The 20,629-nt window shown below is 40.6% G+C and overlaps 1 protein-coding gene across 6 annotated transcripts in view; it reads right to left on the bottom strand.

The window, feature by feature from the left end:
- The window catches only part of DISC1 (DISC1 scaffold protein), a 188,418-nt gene that overhangs the window by 157,944 nt on the left and 9,845 nt on the right, over positions 1-20,629 (bottom strand). For 4 of the 6 annotated variants that reach the window (XR_005256514.1, XR_005256513.1, XM_038133649.1 and 1 more), the window contains exons 2-3: positions 10,491-11,464; positions 7,001-7,070 (exon numbers count right to left, since the gene is read on the bottom strand). Coding sequence is in view for 4 of the 6 variants with exons in the window: in XM_038133649.1 (XP_037989577.1) it covers positions 7,001-7,070; positions 10,491-11,464 (1,044 nt within the window). In the remaining 2 variants the exon portion in view is untranslated. Of the gene's footprint in view, positions 1-7,000; positions 7,071-10,490; positions 11,465-12,915; positions 13,001-17,899; positions 18,137-20,629 lie in introns of those variants that run through there. The other 2 variants (XM_038133650.1, XM_038133651.1) reach the window with 2 other exon arrangements.

Consider the following 20,629-nt stretch of genomic DNA (forward strand, 5'->3'; position numbering starts at 1 on the left):
CAGTTTTAGACAGCAGATGGCCAGGCGCAGACAAAGCTTCCAAGCGCTCTGTATGCCAAAACTCCAGCAATTTCCCTCTTGTCAAGCAGCTTCCAGAAACACAAGACATAGCTGAACCTCTTCACTCTGGCCAAGATTAAAATACAAGAGCATAGCAGAATCCCATAAAACACTACCCCTTCCTAAAAATATTTAGGCTGCACGATTTAAGCACAGTACTGCATGACTAAAGCAGTTTCTGCTCCAGTATTGGCTAAGGAATTAGAGGTACAGAAAACACAACTGCAGTTTCAATGTGGAGCATAACTAGGCCAACAGCAAGAGTTGGTTCTACCTCCAAGACACTCATTGATGTGAAACAGAACAACTGGTCTAAAATAAGGATTCACATCAAAAGCATTTCAAGAACCTGTTGAAGATGCATGTGTTTCTCATATAATGACTAAAAACAAGAAGTCAAAGTACCCAGCAATGCATAGCAGACCTCCCTCTCATAAGCATTGGTCACAACTATTTTAGTATTAAAAAAGGTTTTCCCAGTTGTCTACCTGACAGCGAGATAAGGAAATTCATACCTTTAAATTGTGACTCCTGCTCAGTTTTGCAATTAAATAAAACAAAACCAAGCACAATAGCAACCGGATAGGCCTAACACAGATTGTATAAAAATAATCAGTAATGTTGTTACTGCTGCTTGTGGACAGAAGCCAAGATGAAGCATTTGAACAACAGCATTTCAGTCCACAGTTTCAACTAGCACTAAACAAAAAATGGCTATGTGCAAAAAGACTTCTATTTTTCATTTCAGTCTGCTATCTTAGAGGAATATGGACAAGATGGTAGAGGCGCAAGACTCCGTTTTGTTGCGAGGTAAATTAAGTCTAATGCATACTTCACATAAGCATTTGCTATCCTTAACCTTCCAAACTCTTTTGGGGAGTTTATTTGAATTCATCAGAGCAAGACAAGATAAACAAGATCCATGTAGCAAAGATTTGGGTTTAAGAATTTATACAAGCTCTTTTTCCTCCCCATCCTGTTAATAGTTATATATAGGAAAGTTATAAAAACAAAAAATGAAACCCAGAAGACTTACCCACAGATTTCAGGAAGCTTCTACAAGGTTGTGATGAAACAAGGCTCTGACAGCATGACAGAACAGAAAGATCTATTTGTTCCATCCACCCCAAACCCACTGACAAGTCAGTGGCCTGCAACTGCAAGTTACAAGCTTGCAGCAAGTCTCCTGTGTCACAGCAGCTCTGCTCCTCCAGCATTCACCGCTTTTTATTTAGTCAGCAGTCTCAGCTAGACAGCTTCACTAAACACACAGCTGGGTTTGAAAATTCAGCTTCCAAAGGTACATGCCACACTGAAACAAGTCCAATCCAAAGTAACGTGTTCTTCGAGAGTTATTTCCAGATATAGCTTCTCTCAAATTCCCTGTCCTTCCTCAGAAAGAAGCCAAGTTGCCTTCGTTTCTGTGTCCTGTTATAGCAGCCATCTGTCAAGCAAGCAGTTTAGTTCGAAATAATAGAAGCACAGTAAAGCAGGGATTCTACCCAACCCTCATCTACAAACAGCTCTTCCAAGAAAAAAAGAAATTAAAAACAAACAAACAAAAAAGACAACAAAAAGAACAACACATCACCCACCTGCTTGAATATAAAATTAGTTCAAATGTTTAAGAGCTATGATTAGAAATAGTACTTCAAATTGGGAAAAATACTGCTCCAGTTTAAACTGAGAAAAAGAATCTTGTAAAGACCAAACAACTACACATCTGGCCAGGTGTTCAGAGTTTTTGCAGAATTCAGTATTTGCAAGTACCAGTGTAGGAAGTGGCAAAGGCTTTCCTCTGAGTGCCACTTAACATCTTCAACCCAAGGATTACTGAACATGATTCTCCCTCATTTACTCTCTCTGCAGTTGCCTTAAAACAAATAGTTGGTTCAAGTGAGCAACAGCACTTCTTATAGTGTAAACCTACAGGAGACTAACAGCTACAAAGTCTTTCCTTTCTCTTCCCATTCTTTTGATTAAGGGGAAATGTGCAAAATTAGATTCAAACTCCTACACACACCATAGGGTATCCTTGATGCCCCGCAGATCCTGAGATATGGAAAAGACAATTGGTATTAAGAGGTCTTAAAGAACACAAGCAAGGAGCAAAAAATAAAGAAAAAACATGCAAACATTATTTTTCAGCAGAGCACACAGTGCACAATTCCATGGCAGCTCACCAATTTACACAGCTCATTCTTTGAGAGCTCACCTAAAATAACTGAAGGCTTACACAACATTAAAGGTATCTACAGCATGAATCCTTCTTGCTGAGATAGGATAGATTTTGCCACCACAGGCATAAATGTTTCTGTGTTCTTTCTGTCATGTTGGACTGATGAGGAGTTGCTCTGATCTGCTCACTGACCTTCACTAAAGAACCCTAACTCTGAATTGCACGGGGGAATTAGCATTCACGACCAGTTGCAAGCAATTCATCTGCAAAGAAAAAATTTCTTTAAAAAAATAATTATCATAATTTAAAAGATTCATTAGTTCTGCGGAAACTTTTTGCTCAGAAACAAGATGGCATATGAGCCAGTAGTTTAGTTCAGCAGCAAGATTCAGTCCTGACAGTTACCAATCCACCCATCTCTTGCACCAGGCAATGCTGAGAAGCACAAGCAGCAAAGAACAGGGAAAAGGTTTTCAAATGTTTGGGCAATAGATACGTACTGAGCAAAATGCACTTGCTCCTACTGCAAGCACAACTCCCACAGACACAAAATACACAGTCTTTTTTTTCCTCCTGTATTCAGCAGTGTGTTTAACCTTGGAGCTGTCAAGCTCCATCATGAATAATGAGCCATGACAACACTCCAAGTGATCCTTGGAGAACAGACCAATTTTTCCTATATGCTATGCAAGGCAAAATGCTTATATTCCCATGGTACACCACCTGCTTTGAAAATATACACTAACGTGGCCATCAAGAGGAGACCACAAGTAAATACAGAAAAAAAAATTATTTCCCAATATTTCAGCACCTAAAAAGAAGCAAGATCAATAAAACACATAATATCCCAAGGGTTCCTCTTTAAAATTATACTGGGACTGAGGATACTTGTCTCACTGAATATGCATCCCACACAACCATTTCACAGCCGAGGAATATCTGCATTTGAAGCAACCCATGACAGCTACAGCACAAAGAGAGAACACCCTGCAGGTTTCACAGCACTGTGACCTCTAGAAATGAGCACCAATGAGGGACACGGAGGTGGCCTCCACCCCGAGCAGCCCCCAGCGCTCTTGGAACAAATACATCCCCCACCCTACACACTCAGCATTGCCAGAAAGCAGAGGAAAAATGCACTTCTCTGAATTCCTGACTGAAGCTCCTCTACACCAACACCCTAACCATCCCAAGGCAGGAGTTTCAGAAGGCACAGCATAGGTAACCAAGCAATAGCAAGAGTCATTTCTGCTGTACCTCTCAAGCTCAAGGGGAGGAGGTGCACCTCTCTGTGCACCTCTCAAGCTCAAGGGGAGGAGGAAGACAAAGACAAAGATTTAGATAAATCTTGACATTTACCTAAAGAAAACTAGGAAGAAACAAGCTGAAGACTTAAACAGGCATTCCCCTGCCTCTTAAACAATGATGGAGGGCTGTGGTTGCCCTTAAAACATCTTCCCTCATTCAGGAAATAAATGCTAATGCATTAACATTAACCTGGAAGACATGTTCTCTAACAGCTCACTAGCATGCATTTGTCCTGTGTTTCTGCAAGGTGGAAAAACAAATATATCTTTATTCCTGAGCTGTTTGCAACAAGGTATTTGTCCATGGCTTTGTAAGGGGATAAGCTTGCCTTCATTTCTGTGTCATTTCCAACTCTTGTTGCCACAACTGAAAACCCGGTGCATCCTTGTTCCCTCCCTGTATGGACATTACTTACAATTCAGTTTCAATGATTACCTGAAACTACAGAAGCTTTCAAAAAGCTCTGTAGAGCAGGAAAGCAACAATGTCAAAGCTTTTCTTGTGATGCTTGTCTTTCCTTAAGCTGTGAAGTTTGCAGTGTCAGACAGCAGAAAACAGTTCTGAGCACTTAGAGAGAGGAGTTTTAAGTGCTAACACATCTCCCTCCCACCAAGAGGCCTTCCCTCAAGACTAGATGACTCTTAAAGAGCTGGAGTCAGAAAATCTCTGGAGTTAAGATCTTGATAATGGCTGAAGCTGGAGAGAAGACTCTACACCAATGCAGTAGTTACACATGAGAATGTATTTATTGGCAATTTAACTCTTCCCTTGGGAGTCTAGCCACACATACCCCTCCTCCACCTGCTCTCCCTCCTCTCTATTCACCTCTTCCATGTCCAGGGCATTTCACAGCTATTCTCATCACACTAGGTCTATCCTTCCCCTGCAACACTTCCAAATGAGCAAGACCTGTGTTGGCACCTCACACAACACTACCATAATCTCTGATTCAAAACAGTTCTGCTCTTAGCAGAGGACTCACTCTACACTCAGAGTCACTCCCCAAATTACAGGATCAGTAATTTGCTCTCTAGCATTACAGTTCAAACGTCCTCAGCCCTCCCCATGCACCAGATTAATTTCTCCCACTCCTTGATAATACACTGCCATTTATGCCCCACATCACAGCTCTGCACATTTAGCAATTCCATTCCCTGCTAGCAATATTTGGCAATAAGATCCATTTAAAGAAGGCTAATTACAGATTTCACTTGAGTAGAAATTGGTACTGGGCCAATCTGTAAGCTATTTAACAAGCTCTCAAACTTCACACCAGGGAAGCCTTTGTTCTCCACCAGGAACAGCAACGTAGCTCTGAAAACAAAGGTGAAAAGCTTTGCCACTGCAAGGTGAGGAAGGAAGGTCACAGCTCTGATTCTCCTTGCAGCACTGCACCTTCTCCATGCAAGTTTTATCTTGAAGGTACACTGCCTGTGTTTCACAAAAGGAAAACTAAAGGAGCCGGTTCAGCTTCCATGAAAACAATGAAAAGTAGTCACCAAAAAAAAAAACCCAAATAAAACCCCACTTGATAGTTGTGTCAGAAATAGAACAAAGACAAGTATGACAGAAAACAGGTCAAGGACTCAAAAGCTAGGAATTGATAAAATTCAGGATGCCTGATTGCATGCATGCATGAAGCATGTAATTTTCTGAGAACAACAGTATCTACTTTTCAAAGGGACAGAAGAACTCAAGTTAAAGTCTCTCAAGCACCTCAGCATCCAGTCCCATACCAGAACAAATGTTTTCTGCCTGTTTATGCCAGACTTAGCACAGAAAACAGCAATCCCACCTGTGGATTCTCCTTATCACTTTTTCTCTCTGTACCCACAACACCTGGTGAAATAACATTTCAGCCAGACCACTTATCTAAGGGGAATTAATGCAGCATTCTGCAAACCACTCTCTGTGTTAACGAGGTGTGCTAACCCTGCTTGATAACTAGGGTGGAACTGAAAAAGAATAAAAGGAGGAAGTGATTGACAACAGACAACTAGTTCTGCTTTAAGGATACAAGACTAGTGCCCAGAAAAACTACACAAGAGCTTTCTGTGTGAGATTCAACACAAGTCATCATTTTTCCCTGTGGTCAACAACTATATGGCATCACATGGAGATGTCACACCTGATACACTGAAACACTGCTGTCAGACTGGCTGACTGCCTAGAGAATCCCAGCTGGAATCTGTGGTAACCATGCACACTGAGTACACAGCTGTTGGGAAGTCTCCAACTGTGAGCTCAACCCACAGACACTTAAAAAAGAAGAGTTATGAGTGTTACACATGTAAAGCACACACATTAATAATGTCTATTTGACAGAGACTAAACCCATAAATATCTAGTACATCCTCAGATTTTAACAAACCTGAGAGTTTTCCCCGTTAGGAGATGCCGCACTAAAAGAATGACTTGTGGTAGCAGCAGACTCTTCTCCTACACACTGGCAGGCCTTTAAGAGGCCAACAGAACCACTCTTGCAAAATGCTACCCCCTAGACACTAGATTTTCATCTTGGGGACATGTCTGGGGGCAGGAAGACAGAGTCATGGTACAACTGCAAAGCATCACACATTAATTTGGAGAGGCAAACCACAAGTCTGACCACTGCCCGATTCCTAAAAGCCGAGAGTATTAAAGTGGGAGGAAAGGAGCTGTCTTTTTCCACACTTATTCCCTGAAGTAACCATGCAGATGCCAGTGAAATGCTTGCAGTCTCTTCCAGCTGAAGACAGACCTAGCAGGAAGAATTTACCTTAGAACCTCAAGATTATCAAAATGTGAGTACCTGAACACAGACTACCACAACAGGAAACAAAAAGAAACCCAACATGTGCTAAGCGATGCTCTAAGTATTAATGTGCACATACATAAAACTCATCAGAAGTGACAAGGCATTTGAAAGAAAAAGCATTATTCAAAGATAGATATTTGCCAGCAGTTGTATCACCACCATATTGTCCAGCTGAATTTGACTGAACTCAGTGGACATCAACTTAAACCCACAGGACAGAATCATTCACTTCTGTAATAGCTACTGACCTTATTTCTATGAGCCCTGTTGTAGTGCCATGACTAAATGTGGCAAGTAGCAAATCCCACTCTGTCAGCAGCCAGTGCCTGCCCTTTCTCCTTTTGAAGCTTCCACTCATTTCTGCATTTTTTTCAGTCATGCTGCTTCAAAACAGCTGATCCAGATGGTGGGTATTTGGATTTCAACCTTGCCACATGGTGATGTGGCTCAAGAAAATAAAAACTGTTGCTACCTGCTGCTGACCTACTTTAATTTGTTTCCTGCCATATGACAGATAAACAATACAGTTCATTGAACTTGTTTTCCACACCTAGTCACTGCTGTGTAGGAAATATAAAATAAAACTAATAGAGGAAGAAGGAAAAGAAAAAAAAGGCAGCATGATCCGGTGAGGAGTAGGGAGGAGCAATTCTCACCTCTATCATAGTCATCTTCCTCTACTGCTTTTTCCTGAAGCCTCTGAAGCCGTAAGATCAAGGATTTTAACTATGCAAAGAAAAAAAGTTAGTTAAGAAGAAGATGCATTTAAAAACAAATAGACTATTAACTTCTACACAATATAAATTTAATGGATTACTACATCACTACAATGGCCAAATTTTGATAGTTAAACCCAGTATTTGTTAAGTAGACAGACCTATTTGGAAGTCAGCTGAACTGCAGCTACTTGAGCCAAGCATGGCTTTAGTCCAAACACACACAGAGAATAACAAATGATATTTCTTGGAAAGCAAAGGAGATCATGTGACTGTAGGATATTTTTCACCCTTTGAATAAATGAAAGTATGATTATTAGAGAATTCTGTCAGCTTGATATCTACTTCTGATCACATTGTACTCAACAGTGTGTTCCCAAGCTCATTCTGACAATCTTTTACCTGTTTTGCAGAGAACAAATACAAAATTTCCATATGCAAACCACATTTTATTCTGTAAATAGAAATGCAGTATGAGCGCTTTGGAACAGGTATACTGATGTTATGGGTCAGAAAAGAATGTTAATATGCAGCTAAAAAAGTTTCCTTAAAACACAATTTAGGCTCATCTACATAACGCTGATATTTGCATTTTCGCAATGTAAATGCTAGACAAGGAAAAAAAGCATAACACCAAGAATACCCAGACCACATACAAAATACTCTCTCACATTCCAAAAGAATCTTACCATCATGAAGTTTTATTTCAAAAATTAATGCTTCTCTTTGTTGACATCAAGAGTCTGAACCAAATTCTAAATTTACTAAAAATCTGTAAGGCCTTTACAAATTTTTGCTGTTAAAAGAAATGGGTTAGAAGATAGGTTGAGTCCTCTCCTCACTGCCATGACAGCCACAGCTGCAGTTACAATACTGGAATGTGCTTCTTATTAAATTTATGCATGATCTGTACTAGACAAGCCACAATCAGCCCTGAAAAAGGTGAGTCTGGAGAGAGAAGCAGTGTATATTCTCAAAGTCCAAAGCCTGAAAGTGGTTGGGAGAGCACTAAAATCCATACTTTAGACGTCCTTAAGAAATCTTTAAAAATATTTCCCTTCTCCCTGAAGCTCTTTCATATTTAATCCTCATATTTAGAAAAACAGGTACAGCCAGTCAAGAAGTTAACAGAAGCACTCAGTTATCAAGACTACACATCAACACATAAATTAGACTATCAACACACAAACCTTTAAATTCAGGATCTCCCTCTAAATATGGTATGTGAAAGTGGACTGGTAAGAAACAAACTATAAAAATAAAGTCAGCAGAGTACCCAAAAATGTTTGATTAATAGTACACTACAGGATGCTCCAGAAGAAAAACAAAAAACATTGCATACATTCCCATTTCTTCTGTGCTTTACTTTATTTTGGTTTTCACTTCTTGAAACTCCAATCTTTTTTCTCTGAGGCTAGTGACGAATGTGAATGGTACTGAAGGGAGGAGTTCTGAACCCTCACCATAATTTATTTCCTGTGTTTTATGCCTGACTTTTCATAGAGTTTTAAAGAAGCTTGCAGTAGGAATGATTCCCGTGATTTTTCATATACATTATGTATAACAACCACCTATGCTGAGAGTACAGCTCTGCTGCTGCTGGCAGTGTTTATTCCATCATGCCCTACAGTGGCAGGTCATTTAAAGTCTGCCTGGGTACCACAGCCCACGGCAAACTGACTGATGCTGCACTGTAAAGTGCTCTCTGTTTGCAGGCTGGGAGACATTTGGAGCTCAGCTAATCAAAGGCGTGCTTGTGCTTCAGTGTGGCACGTCCTAGATGTGTACCAGATGAAGATCACTTTCTAAGTACAGAGAAAGCATAATTTTAACAACTTTGGTATTGTCTCCTTTTCTTGACTACCGTTGCCTTTGTTCCTTTCTGAAAACTTTGAGACTCTACTCATTATCATTACAACAGGAAGGTGCTTCAAATTCAACAAACACCACTGGCTAACCAAGGGCAAAGACATCTGAGGGCACAAATCCCCAGTTCTCCATTCAATGTATTAATGAATACAGAAATTAAAGATAGCAATGTTTCTTTTCTGCCTATCAAATAAGCAATACTGAAAAGAAAGAAAAATAATTTCCTATTTTGATTGCATTATACATTCCCAAATTTGCATCAAATTAATTTCCCACACCATCTCAGACTATGGGCATATTGCAATTCCAGGCATGAAACCAAAGAAACTGCTCCACGTAAATGTGTGTGAAGTCTGTAAATAAGAGAACCTAGTTTGAGTTCTACACACATCATCTATGAAAATAAAGTATTACGGAGCACTGTAAGCCCAGGTCAGATGTCATGGTAAGCAAAGAAAAAATAAATGTTTCTCAGCCTTCTGTCTCACCCAGACAGGAGGTTTGTGCAAAGTGTCCCCAGAGCAGGTTATTTCATTAGGCCTAAAGACAATACAGCACATCTCACTAGGTATGTGTCTGAGCTGAGAAGTTACAAAGACGTGAGTTTCTGAAAGGCAACCAAGAAACTTGGGCACTAGTGAGGCAATTAAAATAAAATTAAAAAAAAAAAAAGAAAAAAAAAAAAACCCAAAAAAAACCAACAACAAAATCCCCACTACCCACTCAGTGCACCTTGAACAAATTAGTGCAATCCATTGTGTCCATAGTAATTTCTAGATTAATGTTTCCTGTGTGCACAATAAAGCCAATACTTAGCTCCTTTGATCAGGTAAGCTCAGAATGCCCCCCCTACCATCATAAAAATAGAACACAGCTGATCCTTCCTAAAGTTTTCCCACCCCTCTCCTATAAAGAGCACAGGGAATGACACTACCTGTATAAATGAGGGAACATATATATATGCAAAAAGTCTCCTGACTCACCAGCCCACTACTCCTCTAGGGTGGAAGGCAAAAAGAAAAAAAGGTCCAGTTCCCAGCTGGAGATACGGAGGGACTTGACCCCCATTTTTCTTCACGTGGGGAGAGCACCTATTAGATTACACACTACTTTCACAAAGTTGCCTAATTCTTAGAAGTCTTCGGCTCAACTTCAACATTTCCAATTAAAAAGTTTAGTGTTGTTAAATCATGATACTTCAAGAAAAGAGTTCTTACCACCTCCTAATTTTATACTACGTATAACCCAAACTGCAGACAAAACAGCCACCTGTGAAAAGAAATGGTACTTACTGAAGTCAGAAACTGATGTGTGATGTTAGAAATGTGAGGATTAAAGTTTCAGTAGAACATAGAATAGGGTACTGCAAAAATATCACCTATTTTTAAAGAACCAAACAAATCCTGTTATCTCATTTTTTTCATGTAGAGGTCTACTGTAAAAGTCTGAACAAAGGCCACAAAAGCCAGTAGTATCTGAACTCCTACATAAACTTTGATTTTGGCACTACAAATAAGATGTTTTGAGGAGAAGGTATCAAAAACAAAGTGAGATTACTGACCTTTAACGTACTGCGGTTGCCAAGCAAGCAATCCTGTAGCACTGGTTCATATTTTTTCATCAAAGTATCCCAGTTATGGTCACTGACAGTAAAGCTACTTTCATAGCCTGAGGTGACAGAAGAGCCAGCAGATGCTGCATCCGAGGAATCTGTAGAATATGAAAATGTTGCATCTATATCCAAGAGAGAGAGAGTCTCGCAGTCCTGTAATTTATCATTTACTGGGCTCTCACATTCATGCTGCAAATCTTCACCGGAACTGGAGGAGCAACACAAATCTCCCAAGTGCTCATGAGTTCGTGCCATCTCTTCTGGCTTCTGCAGATTGCCAGTGGTTTTGGGATGCAGAACGATCTCAGCTTCCTCAACAGATTTGCCTTCCACATCATTTGCTCCAGAGGCCGAGTTCAGGGAGAGCTGTATGAAACTGAAACTTGATCTAAAGCTATCCTTTGCACCAGCAGAATGAGAAATACCATCTCTGTTTTGATATTCACAGTTGTTATTCACTTCTGTCTGATCCAAAGCATACATGTTTGGGGGCTTGCTGACTTTGGTGCTGAGGCTTTTCTGCCACATACAGCGCACAGCAGAAGCATCTCCTTTGCCTGTTGTGGCAGCAGGGCAGACCCCTATCCCTGTGCTATCTGACTGTGGGCTATTGCAACAAGAAAGATTTTCACAGCATCCTGGAGTGTTTCCAGCAGCAGCCAAGGTTGTCACCCCATTAGCAGGAACTCCAGCACTACAGCGCAGGAATTCCAAGTCATTTTGGCACTGTCTGTGCAGAGCACGGCCCTCAGAGCCTCCACAGTGCTGCCCGCCATGCTGGAGCTCTGCTGGGCTGGACCCTGCGCAGGCACCCGGGGACTGGAACTCGATCTGTCGCTGAGCTTCTGGCCTCATGTATCCAGGTCTTTTTGCCAGCTTCTTCTTACGCAGAGAGCCTGCTGACATTAATTGCTGCTGATCACCTGGGAGGGGAGAAAAAAGTCAGTAAGTGTTTTTGCAGTTTTCCAGTTTAACTTACTGTGGCATCTGAAAATAGCTGTTCCTGAAATTTCAAGCAGCATATCGTTTTCCATTTCAACAAAGCACATACACTGACCATACTGCAGAGAGAGAACACTGTGTGTATTCATTCACCTTCTAAAGAGTTTGCGCCTGTTTTTAAGTGAACTCACTAACAAGCTCCTCTATCAGGACACAAACTGGGTACAATGTATCCCATCATCTTCTCCATTCACAATATCTCTCTGCTATTCCATTTTCAACTTGCTTTACAGCACGCTGAAGCAGAAACTTGGTTTAAGTTTCTCTGATCCAAACTGATTTCTGACTTACAAGCACATCTAAGATAGGACTGAATCTGCATCCGAAATGTGAGAACCATGATCACAAAGAGATTTTGTTCAGTTTCTTGTGTTCTCACCCATGTTTTAACACAATGAGTAGCAAGTGGTTCAGACTCTGCTGCCATAACAGATATAACTGTAACACCCTGTGGCTGCAGATGTTGGTCTAATGACATACTGTACAAGTTGTCATTTAGATTTATGATACTATCTATTGCCCAAAATGTGAAGTTAAAGGAAAAGCTTTGCATGAAGAATCACCAACCCTAGAAAACTATTAATTTGTAGCATTATTAAAGTATTAATACCATTACGAAGCAGCCTCTGCTCAGTAACTTGATTTCCTTACACATCTCTTACACAGATGAAAAGATAAACTTGCTGTTTGCAGAGATAGGAAAACAAACAAAAAAACCTCACCCAAACAAGATAAAAATACCACAGTAAACATTAAAAGTAGGAGATCAGAATGTAATGTCTGTGTTTTCTGTATATTTTTATATATGCATTATTGGTAGAAGATTACATGAAGACTACTTTCATTCTCTCATTTACTGCTAGTTAAAAGGTATTCCATTTTTCTGTCCTGCACAATGGGAATCAATGGGAATACAAGCTCTGCACTATCATCCATTTTGTAATACAAAAAGATATTGACTGCACCTATTTGCCAGAATCACTCTTCAAGGGGCTCTGATGCCCAGCTGAATTATGCCCTCTACTCAGAGAAACAGAATCAATTGGGTGGTAGAAATATTCATGTCACCCATACAGAGCCCTTACAAAAACACAAGTTTTGATTTTTTTCTTTACATATAACATTCCTCTCTAATCACAGTCCTTTGTCAGTTTTTACATTGATGGATATGCACATAATCTAAACTCCTCAGCAGCTCCTAACACAGGCCTCGTACACACCTCACTATGAAGACATCCTATACAAGAATTTAAGCATTAGAACCAAAACTTCCCAGGAGAATTTTCCCAACATTCATTACATTCTCTCCAAATAACCTTCAACAAAAGCAATTTATACATTTTCCATATACTAGAATAGTGGCACATCTCACCATGGGACTGCAGTTAAGCCTCTGTATTCTGCTTCCTATCACCATAAATTAGAATATCCCAGCAGTCTCTTACATTCTCTTTTGTCTGAGGAAAAAAAGCATCACAAAAATCAGAAGTAAAAAAGGTCATGAAGTCCATCAGCCTATCTACTATAAAAAGACAGCAAAATGCTGTTCTGGGAGTAATTTAATAGAAGTCTTAACAAACAGGAATCACTCTCGGAGCAAGCGAACAAAAACTGAACAGAATGTTCTTTAAAGTTTAATTCTTTTGGTTTATATACAAAACAATAGCCTAAATTTGACTTCAGCAGAAGAAATCAGTCATGCATAAGAGTCATTCTAAGGCTGCATATACTCCATGGCTGTTAAAAAAGGCCTGTCACAGGCCTCATCTGTAAAAACACAAAAGGTTCTCCGGTTTAATTAAAATCAGTTTAAAATTGATCTCGCTAAGTCACTATGAATTTCTAAAGTAGACAGATAATGAGAACTCTTTAAACACCAAATTTAAACTAAGCTAATGTAAATAAGGTTTAAATTGGCCAAAGCATTAGATAGTCACACCAAGTGAACTGCATGCAATTCTAAAAATGATTGGAGCCAAAGTGTCCTGAGTGAGATCACACACAGCCCACACATCTCTGTGCTCCTCTCAAGGTTCACAGGTAGCCCTCTAGACAGGTTCAGCATTCTGTTCCTTCATGGACTCCAGGTCCATCTCCTGGTAAGTCCATCCAGCAGCATGGACCTCTCACCAGGATAGCAGGACAGAGTTATTCTGCCCGAGTGATACTCAGGGTTAGAGCTAGGCCAAGCCAAAAGCCATCCAGAGGATGCTACAGGGAGAGAGCTGCAGGTCCTCCACCCCAGTGTGGCTGCCCCTGAGAGCAAGGCAGAGTGGGCAGAGCTGGGACTGACATGAACATAGACATTCACACCTTCTCCAAAGGATAAGGGGAAACCTGATCTCCAGGTCCAGCTAGAGAGCACCGACAGTGCCCTCAGCCATCACAAAACCCAGGCAGGAAGGTTCTATTGCCTTGGGTGTACTGTTTGGGCACTGTTTACCCTTGTGCCGTGTCCCTGTTCTCAAGATTAGAATCATTTCAGTTGTTTATTATTGCATATCTGATATACAGTTTTATAAACTTACTCTGCATAGCCTTCCAACCATAGCTTGCCTTGCCTGTGTGTCAGAGAAATTACACTGAACCAATTCAGCTGGCTTGTTAAAAAAAAAAAAAAAGGACAGGCCTCAAATTCTTCTCATCTTACCTCAGTTTGAAGAACATCAAACAACTGTTCACAATTAACTACAAAATTATCAGAATGAAAACAACCAAAGGCAATTTTAAAACCCTACACTACAATGTGTCAGGCATTGTGTGACACCCACATTTAGAAAGAGAGAAAAGCCACAAATGGAAGAGCCTTTTAATAGTAATATTAAAAATCAATTTTTTTGAAACATACATTTTACAATTTTAGAAGACAATGTAACATATATTTAATGGCAGATATGTGCAAATTACTTCAAATTATGAAAGCTCAGAAATATTCTTAACAGCTCTTTCACCACAGCAATCTTTCCTGATGATCAACATTTCATGTACAATAGCAGTTCAGATCCAAAGCACAGGGAAAAAGAAAATAGACTACTGCTGTAAAGCAACGTTGTTCACATCTTAGTTGTACCAAGTGAGATGAAAGAGGGAGAGGTGAAGCCTAAGAGCATTTCCCACTGATGGAAAGAGCACATTCTCTTGTACCCAACCTTACACCAAAGGACAGCAAAACAGTCACATAATTTATTTTAGATCATCAGTCTTTGTTCTCAGCCACAAAAGTGGCAGCTCAGGTTTTTTGACAGAATGTTATAATAGCATCTGTGGATGAAAAGGTGTAAATACCTGACATTTTTGTTATTCCAATAGAATTTTATAGATCAGTGCAGAAACTCCGACATGATCACCTCCTCACTCCTGCTTTAAGCATGTGATGCAGAATGCTTGCAAGATCATTTAAGCTCTTCCTCAAAGTGAGAAATTAGAGATGCGGTTTTAAAGGTAGCTCAGCTATGTGAAAACACCTATATTATACAAAGGTTGTTTTTATTAGAATAACAAATTCATCTTCAGAGCATTTGTGGTGGTAACTGTGATGTGGAAGAAAAGGTATTTGGTCATCTTCAAAGCCAACTCTCAAAGCACTGCTCCAAGCAATCTCTGTAGTGCTGCTTCTCTTAAAGAAGCCCATAACACCTGCATCAAACTATACACAAAGGAAGTGAGTTTCAAATATTTATTACTTACAAACATATACACATAAATGTTTAACCTATCAGAAACAAAAATGAACTATTTTTGGAGATTATTCTGACATGACAATAACCATTACTGTTCAGCTCCTATGTCACAGAAATATGTAACATGTTGCAAGTTCCAGAGCAGTTACAGTTTGACTCATTTACTGAATTTCAAAGACACCACTAAATATGCAAAATAAGATGGCATTGATCTCAACACAGCCTATGTTGAAACAAACAAGTACCACCTCTTTGCACAAATAAGCTTTCAAAAAAAGCCACATTTGAATAAAGATTTTCATAACCCCTAAAATGTAAAGGTCTCACTTAGCTTTTTCATCTCACCTACCGAGTGTTAACTGTAAGTGTGGTTTAGCTAAAGTTTTATAAAGTGTATCTACAGAGGGAAGCATTGCTGAGTTACATTGTATTGGATATAATAATAATCATTTCCTCACCAAGGCTTCCTGTGATTTCTAAGGTCACAGACTGGGTTCAGTTACTCAACTGTTAGATTTCCAAAATGTTGCAAATAACATATCCTCTGAGGACATTAAATGCCTGTCAGTTTCCATTCTCCACTAAAAAGTACTTCAAAGAGTTGTGCACTGTAAAAGCCACAATGCTCTTCTTAGCTAGGGTTTAAATAATCGTGTTTTTATTGACACACTCCCATAATGCATGTCATTGAGTTGTTACAATCAGGCCACTTACCTCCTTAATGCAACAACTCATTTTAAGCTATTTGATGAAATTACAGCACCTCTCTCTAGAATTAGAATCACATCAGCTGATACTAATACGCCCACCAAATTTTTCACACCTCAAGAAATAAAAAAAACAGTTTAAACCTGGTCTAGCCTTAACACTAAGAAAGAATAAAAAAAAGTCTACCAAAAAGTAAGTTGATAAATAACAAACACTTCCCATGTCAGTAACAATCACCTATTTAGTGAGGGGAATAAGAGAAATCACCCCTTCCTTAATTATACATTTGTTACTAGAACTCACTTTCCAAATTCATCTCTGGTTGGTCGGCCTCAATCCAATCATTTTCTAAACCTGCTTACACAATTCACAGATGTATTTCACCCAACACACTGATACCTGCCTTGGCCAGCTAGAACTGCCAAACTCACACCAGCAGCTGCCTAACAGAACAGCTCCCAGGCTCCCCAGTCATCACTAACCCTACACCTAGCTCAGTGGTCCATCCTGTCAGCCCACCTGATCAACAACAAAATATCCCAAGGATGAACACAAGCAGGTCTGGAAAAACAAGCCAGCACCAGCACTGGGTGCCTTCAGCACAGTGAATAACAGAAGACACTGCTCCAAAAATATCCAGCCTGTTTTTTTTCCAAACCTGGGGACAATTTTCTTTTTAACTTACAGTTGAGTTATTAAGAATAATTTACCCACTTTCCAAAGAGGCAGATGGATACACAAGTTGCAAGCCTACAGAAAATATTCACAACAGTTTATTTCAGGAGGTAGGGTGTGGGTGTAAGTTTTGTTGTTCTTCCCGGGAAAAAACTCTTTTGTTCCCACTTTCAATACAAAAGTCTGTAGAAACAGTCCATGCAAATGTCTTTAGTGGAGAGAACACTCTGATTCTTTCAGACAAGATCTGACAACAGCTTTAAATATTACACAGAAATAGGGAAGCAAGGATGTTGCATAGTAACTGTGTAATTTTCTTAGGTCACAAATTAAATGGCAAACAACACTTAATGGGTTTGCAGTCATATCCCATAAAATCATTCCACCAAAGACTCCTGAAACTATGAAATCAGTACACAGCAGTCCTTTTCAAAAATGGTCTACTTAACACACCACACTTCTCTTTCATCACTCTGTCTACAGAGTGACAGTGTGGATTCCCACTACTTCTGCTCAGTCAGATCATCTACAGCAAGACTCTAATATAAAACTCATCGGGGGGGAGGGGAGGAAGGAATTTTTTAAAAAGTGAAGTGTGAGAGCACATTGACAGCAGTCAATTTCTAATTCAAGCACAGTTTGAATGCTCCAGCTTGGAGATTTGAATTTTTAATTTCACCAAGAGAGTGGGTTCCAAATTAAGCATCTGATGCACAGTCAGTCTGAAACCAGAATTGAGTTTACTGAAATAGAAAGTAATTTTCTCTTAGCAGCTCAGTAGTGATCACATATAATGAAAATAAAACAACGTGGCAGCTCCTATATTGCCAAGGGTGAGGAGTCAGAAGGCTTTTAGCTTTATAATTTAATATCAAAGTCCCAGGACAAATGCTCCTCCTTTGCCTGCTGAAGAAAGTTCACCTTGTAGCCCCAGTCAGGCTGTCAGATGCAATGCCCATGCTGTCTAGGCAAGAACAGAGATGGAATGGAGCTCCAGACATCAGGAACGCTGAGCATCAAATCCCACAGAAAGCACAGCACTTCAGGATGCAGATTAAATACAAGACAGTGCAAAAGCCAGGCACAAACACAAACTGCAGTTACAGCAATGCACAGGACACGAGGCCAACCCGTGGCCAGGAGAAAGGCAAAGAAGCGGTGCTGCTCCCTCTCCCTGCTCTCCTGAAAACAAAATCTCTGGGCTTTACATGAAGCCCTGCAGCTCTTTAAGCTCGGACAGAATTTCTGCACTTGGGTATTCTTTGCTCTTTGCAGCAATTGTGTGAGCTGTACCTTTGCCAGTTGACAATAAACTGCTGCTCCAAGTGGCGAGATGAAGATCCTCCAGTGGCCCCAAGAGGCACAGCCTGCAGTACCACCCTCCAGTCCTCAACGCCTGCACAAGCAGCTTCAGTCAGTGCAAGTCCTTGCCAAATGCCAGCAGATTGCTCAGTCATCAGCCTGCAGATGTTACAGCCTGGGAGGGGTGAAACTGTGCTCCAGCAAGCAGAGTGCAGCTCCCTCAGAGACCTTCACGGGCAAGTGGGAAAGACACACATGATATCCCTTTTGAGATCTTCACTGAGAATATGGCTTGACCTTTACAACCCTTACCCAAGGCTGTAGACAGACAAAACAGAAGCTGGAAGTTTGTTTTACTGGGCCCCAGAACACAAAAGTGAAGACGTCAGCTATATCCTTTTCCTCTAGTGTAGAGGAGAAAAGTAGGTTGTTCAGATGAAATTCTGAGATTATCTATGAACAGGCTAGGAAAGAAATACTATAGCAGAGATTGCTGAAACAGCAGCCGAATACTAACCACAGGCAAGAACACTTCTAGCAGAAATCAGAGCTCCTTCTAAATACAGTGGGTCAGAAGTCACTCTGCCTAGAGCAAGCCAGATATCTTTTAACATTTTTTTTTAAATTAACATTCCAGTAAAGTAGAGTTTCTCTCTAGAAGGTAATTGCACTGAACTACAGATTTTAGCAGATGTGGCAGCACAGAGGGACAACAGCTGCCAATATAGAAGTGGAGAAGGCCTCAATACACAGATGGAGAGCAGTCAAAGGAGGCACCCACCAGCACTAGACAGCTAGTTCTCCATAACTTTCCATGTAGGAGCCCTGGCATTAGAGGCCAAACTTGCTATTTCCAACCCATATCACCAGGTATGGCAGGAACACAGAGATCCAAGCAACTGCCTGCTCAGCTTCAGGCAGGAGCTGAGAGAAACTGTGCACTTCACACCAGGACTGCAGACCAAAGAGTCAACGGGACCAAAGCCCATTCAAACACCTTCAAAAGCCATGGCTACCAGAAGCAGACAAGGATCAAAGAATACAGTCAAGCAGCAGCCAGACCCTAGACTGAGGGAGGACATCACCAACACTAACAAATTTACTTTGACTGTAATTCACTCATTTTTGTCTCCATCCTAACTCTGCTAGAACCAACACTGCACATGCTTCCCACCGCTCCCATCAAACCCCGCCTGCTTTTGCACCATCTGTCACTGCATTCCAATCATGGCTCCCCAGTTACTCCTTCCAAACCAAGGGCTCATTTCTCTTCAAGTGAAAAAGAGAGTTGATCCAGAATCTTTCCAATTGCTGCTCTGGAGCTTTGACAAAAACTCTGGACAGGTCACACTTCACAGTCTAGAAGGATAACCATTCACAAAGCTCCTGAACAGTGTTCCAAGCCAAAGAGAAATACTCTCTTTCCTATACCAATTTCCACAATTCTGCCTCTCTGTTCCTTTCCAATCTTTCCTTTTGGTCATGACCCCAACATGCACAAGCCTCCCTCCAGCCCCCTTAACAGCATTTCTCTCACAACAGCAAACAAGCAAGTCTCAACTTACCCCCAGAAATCCTCCTCATAGGAGCTTCCAGGCCCTCCACCTCCTCAGCCCACCTCATCCCTTCCTAGCTGGAGAGCCTTCCTGCTTCACACAGCCCACCAGCAGGGCTCAGAATTTTCTGGGCTTCCCCAGGTGCATTTAAAAGAAGCCCAGCCCCACTTCAGCTGTGTTCATTGATTTCATCGCTTCCCTCCAGTTGCTCAGTTTTTTGGCTGAGGGTTTCTTTTACGTCTTTCACAGCACACAGAGCTTGTATGACAATCTAAACCAAACCTCACTCTAAAGGCACACTGACTCCATTCATCCCCTTAGAGATCATCTCAACGAAAACACTCTTGTGAGAGCTTCTTTCCTCTGACTGTAAATCACTGCTATTCACGTCTAGGAAATCGAGACAATTACCTGTAACAATTTACTCTGACATTCTCCCTGGGCTAACATACATTAGCTAATAATGCAGGCTACTCTTACTAACACATCTATGCTGCTCAACAAAAGCACAGAACAGACTTCTGTCACATGCTGTTTGTGATTCACATAAGTACTACTACCTAACACAGACACAGTAACTACCTAACAAACACACAGTATCTGCCACCCTTCACTGAACCTTACCCATCTGCTTTTATTACCAAAGTAAATGCAAGCACAGCATTATTGCTCAAAAGAAATTGTACCCCTATATGACATAGCTTGTTTCTTGGGTGCCAGGGACTTTGCAGGATACTGCACTCTACACAAAAATCAGACCTCTCAAAAATATTCTCTGTATTAAAAGAATAAGCTAGTGAACAGTTTTTAGGTCAACATATTCCAGATCCATCTCAGCATTTTAAGTGGATAAAGAAGGTGCAGAATGTATCACATGGCATTAAACACACACACACCTGAACAGATCTGCTTCAGCAACAAAAAGCTTGGCAGAGGAAAAACTCCGAGTGTCATTCAGACAGTTTTCTGGAATAAATACAGATTGTTAACTCATTACTTCCAATTCTAAAGCAGTATTATTTGCTTCAGAAAACCTGAATTAATAATCCAGGATCAGCAGGGTCCTGTGTGAGGTAGCTCATACTTGCATATCCCTTTCAGGTATATGGGATAGGTCCCTGTGTAATTAGGAATTTCTTCTGCTTCTTTCAGGTTTACACGCAAT

This window comes from Motacilla alba, chromosome 3, assembly GCF_015832195.1.
Source record: "Motacilla alba alba isolate MOTALB_02 chromosome 3, Motacilla_alba_V1.0_pri, whole genome shotgun sequence".
Lineage (NCBI taxonomy): Eukaryota > Metazoa > Chordata > Aves > Passeriformes > Motacillidae > Motacilla > Motacilla alba.